Raw genomic sequence first — 6436 nt, 5'->3', positions numbered from 1 at the left:
AGCTCAGGGGATTAGGTCTGTGCAACTCTGTCTGCAACCGGCTGCTGGACTTCCTAATCGAGAGACCACAGGTGGTGCGGATAGGTAATAAAACATCAACACCACTCACTCTGAGCACTGGAACCCCACAAGGCTGCTGTCTGAGTCCAAGGTTGTACTCCCTGTTCACTCACAACTGCACAGCAAGACACAGCAACAACCGCATCATTAATTTTGCGGATGACACCACTATAATAGGCCTGATCAACGATGATGATGAGTCCACTTACAGAGATGAAGTCGTACAGCTGCTTAGGTGGTGTCAAAGCAATAACCTGCACTTGAACGTAAATAAAATGAAAGAGCTAATAGTGGACTTTCGGAGACACAGGCCACACACTCACAGCCCACTCTGTATTGATGGAATGGAAACGGTCAACAGCTTTAGGTTTTTGGGAATTCACATTTCTAAAGATCTAACCTGGACTGTGCACATGGACTCTATCTTGAAGAAGGCTCAGCAGCTTCTTTATTCCCTGAGGTGCCTCAAGCGATGGGGGATGCCAGTACCTGTGTTGGTGAACTTCTTCCGCTGCACCATCGAGAGCATCCTTACCAACGGGATCACCGTGTGGTACAGCAGCACCTCTTCTCAAGAGAGAAAGGCACTGCAGAGAATGGTCAATATGGCCCAGAAGATCATCGGCTGTGGTCTCACCGAGATTAAACAGCTCTATGAGGATCGCTGCCGTGGTAGAATTCTGGCCATCACAGAGGACAGTCACCACCCCGGGCATGAGCTCTTCACCCCACTGCCCTCAGGCCAGAGATACAAGAGCATACGGACACTTACCACCAGGTTCTTCAATAGCTTCTACCCACAAGCAGTGCGATTGGCGAACACATTTAGCCATGCCCCTCAGACCACACCTACACCATCTACCTCATTATGATTTCTTATTTATTGCACATCTCCAGTCATTGTTTACATGTCTGCGTTGTTTACATTCAAACTATTTACTTGTTTGCTTGTATATTGTCTTGATGCACTGTCTGCACTTTGTGTTTTTACACTTGTTTTAACAATTGAGAGACTTTCTATAAGTAAGAATTCCATTGTACCAGTACATGTACTGGTTACATATGGCAATAAAGTTCAAGTTCAAGTTCAGTGGTCCTAGCACAGGTAGGCAGTTAGAGTGCCTATTAGAAGAATGGAAATCAAATTTAAAAAGTACGTCTACAATTTCATATATTATGTCTTTAGCCTTTTTGGAATATTAAGAATTTTGGATAGTAAATATTAAATCCTTTCATAGCGCCCTTGGTCATGTTCCCGAATAATCAAGCAGGACAGAATGACAATCAGGCTCAGCCCAACCACAGTGGCCACCAAGATGATGGGAATCGTTCTTCTTTTCCAGTCAGCGGAGCACTCTTCCTCTGGAAGCAGAAGAGCAGCCTGTCAATCAACAGAGCTTGCACCTTGTACAAGAGCAGTGGCATAGCTCAAAAGTACTAACATGGATCCTTTTCCCAGGGCTGGGGGTGTATGTGTTACTACAGTATCCGTGGGTGTTGCTGAAAAGGCATCACTGTGAAGTGAGGCGTACAGGGGGCTTGAGATATGCTTTCAGCCAACAGCTGGAGCAGCAGAATCAGCACAATCACAGTGATTCGTCTCTGATGGGGACTTGACTCCACTACTGGCGGGTCTCCTGGAGGTGTTACTCCAACAGACTGATGGCACTGAGAAACTGTTCTCTTGACATCGCAATGAAAACAGAATGAGCTTTGAGATACATCTTTTCTTGTAATTGTTTTTTTTCACCTCTTGGAAGGAAGGCAAGCTTTGAACTAAAAAAGTCCATTGCCAGGAATTACCTTTTAATATAATGAACATAACAAACATGAAAAACTTAAAAGAGCTTGAGTAAATACAGAATAAAGAGTGTGTGACCTACCTTGTCCAAATCCCCCATTAGTGATGTTAAATGCCTGCATCTGAGTGTTGACAATCCTCAGGCTGAGATTCTCAGCTAGAAAGACTTCATACTGACTGTTGCATGTATAGGCATGTCCATCTGCGGTTTTAAATAGCTTCACCTTGACAATTTTACCAGTGTATTCCTCACCTGGAACTGACAGTTTACAGTGAATTTTCAATAGTATTTAAAACCAAAAACTGAAGAAAAGTGAATTTCCTTTCTTAATTTGCATAACAATTGTAATCTTGCAATTTTGCTATTGTTTTTCTATTTTCATAAATCTTTAAATAGAAATACTCACTCGTGCATGAAACACAAGTAGCTGTTGGGTGCAGACTGCCACTTATTTCATCAACATAAGAAATACTTCCTTCCTGCAAGAAACCACAGACTATTTCATTTCACATATCCAAGTAATAAAGAAAACAGGTTGCAAACCCTACAGAAAAAAAATGTTACAAGTTTTACAATGAAAAAAGCTCTCATAATACACTGAGCACCAGGAGAAACGTATAATCACAAGAAATTCCCAGTGTTATCAGGAAAATAACAATCTTTTTTTGTAGTGGTAAAAATCACTGTCCAGGTCAGTGTGTCTTATCAGCTGGGGGTCAGCTGTGAAATTACTAGGCTCCACCAACAGGAGCAATACGAGCTGCACATCTGCACTGCTTAACCTTGCAGATGCTGTCTGGTGGGTTTCTGTCCCTTTCCATCTCATTCCTCCTGTAGGTCTTTGAGCTTTAAATGTCACACGTTATCCCAGCTCATTCCACTAATGTTCAGCTGGGATCCAATCGTACGTATTACTCTCATCTCCCAGGAAAGCCCCTGCTGGGGGTTTCTTGCATCAGGATGAGCACACAGGAAGGCAGTGAGTGGCGTCCCAGGATATGATCAGTGAAGCGCCATGCAGTCAGCTAGTATCTGTCACTGTAAGTGGAGCTCTATGCTGACAAGTTAGTCATGCCCAGACCATCACACTTAGCTCTTCCCACAAAGAGCCATGCCTAGTGCTGTCCCCAATCGTGGAGTCTCCTGGGACCAGCTTGGCTGGTTAGAAATTGCTAGCTGGTGAGACAGTGCGCTGACTCAGTCCAGCTCCTCACACACTGATGGCATGAAGGCGTTGTTCTCTCAAAGTGAGGCAAATTGGCTCCTTTCTGTGCTTTTCTTTTTTCAGTTTCAGCTTTTTAAAGAATCTAAATCACTTCATCACCAGCGCCCGATCAGCTCTCACTGATGAGGTTTCTTATGCAATAGTCAGTCGATCTTGAATGTAGGACTGCCGGTCGTGAACAATCCAAAATCTATATACTTCATTTTTATATAATCACATATGCATAGTCCTTTAGATGTTCAGAATTCCCTTTATTTTGCATATTTACATTAATTTGATTCTGTACAATTTAGAAAACAATTTGAAGTCTAAATTCTGATTCTCTTGATTTAACTTCTCTTGTCTTCATTGTTCTCATGTGGATTTAACATTTTAACCATGCTTTACTAACCACAGTATAATAAAACCATGATTTACCATGGTACACATTTCTAAGGGGTTACTAGAGTCTTGCATATTGTACAGGTAAGCTGGAAGGATAGTGCAGGGAAACTGGGGTGTATTAGCGCACAATTATCAAGATAATCCAGTTCAATCGCACTTTCACACAGATAGCAGATGGGAAACCGTTTATCATTTACCCACAGCCTCTGTTCTCACCTATCTCAAAGACCGCAAAGTTGATCATGAGTCACTCTGACCAGAAACCCTACATGCAAGTGAGTCTGCAAGACAGCCCTGGAACCTAACACTTCTCACCATCAAGGAGCTCAGAGAGATCCTCAGACCCTCAGAGCATCCTTTTGGTGTTGCATCAGGCAAGAATCTCAGATTCTTATCGAGAGCTTTTTGGCATCAAGTATAAGCATGACGAAACTTAATAACACACTGCTTGCAAATGGTATTAAGGTAACACCTACCTTGACAAATGTGAAATTAACGAACCCCTCACTAAAGCTCAGTAAGAGCCAGGCTTTGCTTTGCCCACATTGTCCTTGTGCTTGTGTGGAGGTGGGGCTGATGTTAAAATAGGCATTTTTCTGTGGAATAAAGAACTGTGTGTAAGAAATTGGCATTATAATTGGCACAGCTGAATATTTGAACCATAACTCAATCAAAACAATTGTGTTTGTCAAGCCCAGATGGTCTGGTGATATGGTAAGTCCATAGTGTTGTCAAAATAGTATAAAAGGGTGTATTTATTATACACTTTAGAAATATGAGGGTTCTCCACCATCATCTCTCCTCCCATCCTCCCACACAGAGGAGTTGTGTTCTGTGGCTGGAGGTGACTCTCTAATAGGCCCCTGTGTGCACAGCAATTCACTCCTGTGCGCACACTGGTCAGACAGTCTCCCCGAGAGCGTCGTGTCTTTAAGGGAAGTACCGCAGGCTGCCCTGCTATGGCATCAAAGAGAATATTCTGACCAAGCACTTCTGTTCACCATGAATTTTGTCTCCCTCAGGGGAAGTAGCGGGTCTCTCTAATCTAGGATTTCTCAAACCAGTTCCAGAGGTCAGCATTCGGCACTGCAGGTTGTATGGGTCTCTTCAAGTAACCAGTACCAGTAGAGCTGGACGACCTGTAAACTGCTCTGGTTAAGACAATGATACGTGCTGGAATGCAAACCTGTAAGACTTGGTCCCTCCAGGGAAGGGTCTGAGAACCATTTATGTAGATGACTGTGGCACAGTGATATGGTCGTTGCATACTGTATTTAGTTGGGTAGTTAGTTTAAATCCGGACATGCTACATTTTGACTTCTCTCTTGCATAGAGTATACAGCTCTATAGCGGGGTGTATAGCTCTATAGCAGGGTGTATAGCTTTATAACGGGGTGTATAGCTCTACAGAAGGAGTATATAGCGCTGTAGCAGGAGTATATAGCTCTATACCAGTATATAGCTCTGTAATTGGGGTGTATAGCTCTACAGAAGGAGTATATAGCTCTGTAGCAGGAGAATATTGCTCTATAGCAGGATAATATAGCTCTATGGCAGGGGTGTATAGCTCTACAGTAGGAGTATATAGCTCTATAGCAGGGGAGTATAGCTACACAGTAGGAGTATATAGCTCTATAGCAGGGAAGTATAGCTCTACAGTAGGAGTATATAGCTCTAAAGCAGGGGTCTATAGCTCTACAGTAGGAGTATATAGCTCTTTAGCAGGGGTGTATAGCTCTACAGTAGGAGTATATAGCTTTATAGCAGGGGTGTATAGCTCTACAGTAGGAGTATATAGCTCTATAGCAGGGGAGTATAGCTATACAGTAGAAGTATATAGCTCTGTGATGGGGGTGTATAGCTCTATAGCAGCATTATTCTACATCAGGAGAATATAACTCTAAAGCAGGAGAAACACCCAACAGACCTTGTTCTTTTTCACCATGAACTGTGCTCCCAGGCGTGCCTTAATGCACACTTGGTGCTTGCAGTCGGTGACGGTGTAGTCGCCTGTCAGGGGTGCGGCTGGTCGGGGGCTGAGAGTGGCTCCCACGGAGGAGAGGGGGGGTATGGGGCTCTGGCTGGAGACGGGGGGATGCCCGGCTGCTGAAGGCGTTTCCTGCTCAGCCAAGCGAGCAGCTGTGTGGCTCCCCGAGGCTGCAGCCTCCGAGGGGGGGCGACTTCCTGCCGCTGGCCTGGGGGCGGGGGGGGGGCCTGTAGCTGACCGCGCGTCTCCCTGCTGTGTGAATCCACAAGCATGTGCTGCACACACAGCTGAGGAGAAACAGAGAGCTTTTACACGAAATGACACAAGACTGAGCAGAGGTCTTCATGATAATAACAGTCTCTTTACTGCAGCTTATCATTCTGAATCAAACTGCACAGCATTGAATTCTCATGGTACTCCAAGCGACAACAACTTCTAAGCATGCATAAAATACGTGGAAACCAAGGAATCTTTAACTAAAGTATCAATATTTTTTATATGTAAAAGAACATTATCTTTTGACAGTTAATTATAAAGCAGGGCAAAACAAAGTCTAGGTATGTCCATAAATATTCCACAATCAGCAGCACACCGTGAAGTAAAAAATATCAATTCCTTTTAAACATATCTTTGTAACTTTGTAAAATGGCAACACCAGCGCGGTGTAGAAAGTTCTATGTATCCCGATAATCACAAACAGCTGTAAATCGAAAGTGGTGGATCTGAGCGTAATTTGCCATCGCTTTTCAAATGCCCCGTACTAATCAAGCAACGCAGCAGAATGAAGGCGAGGTGCCTGAACAGCGCAGCCCCTGCAAACTCACCCACTAAAATGAAGACATGCAGCAGAGGCTCCATTGCAAATTCTGGCCAGCACCTGGGATCTCCTCGTGCCCTTGATCCCGCAGCACGCAGGGTGCAGAGGTGCGGCCTTTGATGCGATGAGAAAGGTTCACAATAAAATTAGGAAGTGGTGCT

General features: G+C 44.0%; 1 protein-coding gene across 1 annotated transcript; it reads right to left on the bottom strand.

Annotated features, from left to right (window-relative positions):
- Window positions 1–1282: 1282 nt before the first annotated feature.
- lamp3 (lysosome associated membrane protein 3) lies at window positions 1283–6316 on the bottom strand. Its single transcript, XM_088914919.1, has 6 exons — window positions 6283–6316; window positions 5399–5745; window positions 3948–4067; window positions 2269–2341; window positions 1944–2120; window positions 1283–1422 (listed from the first exon to the last, which is right to left on the bottom strand). Exons 1-6 carry the CDS (start codon window positions 6314–6316, stop codon window positions 1283–1285), a joined length of 891 nt encoding a protein of 296 aa, XP_088771045.1.
- Between the last annotated feature and the right edge of the window lie 120 nt (window positions 6317–6436).

Source organism: Atractosteus spatula, chromosome 4 (genome assembly GCF_055471065.1).
Source record: "Atractosteus spatula isolate fAtrSpa1 chromosome 4, fAtrSpa1.hap1, whole genome shotgun sequence".
NCBI classification, from domain to species: Eukaryota; Metazoa; Chordata; class Actinopteri; order Semionotiformes; family Lepisosteidae; genus Atractosteus; species Atractosteus spatula.
Note: the sequence above shows the minus strand (reverse complement) of the source record. Positions and strands in the feature narration are given on the sequence as shown.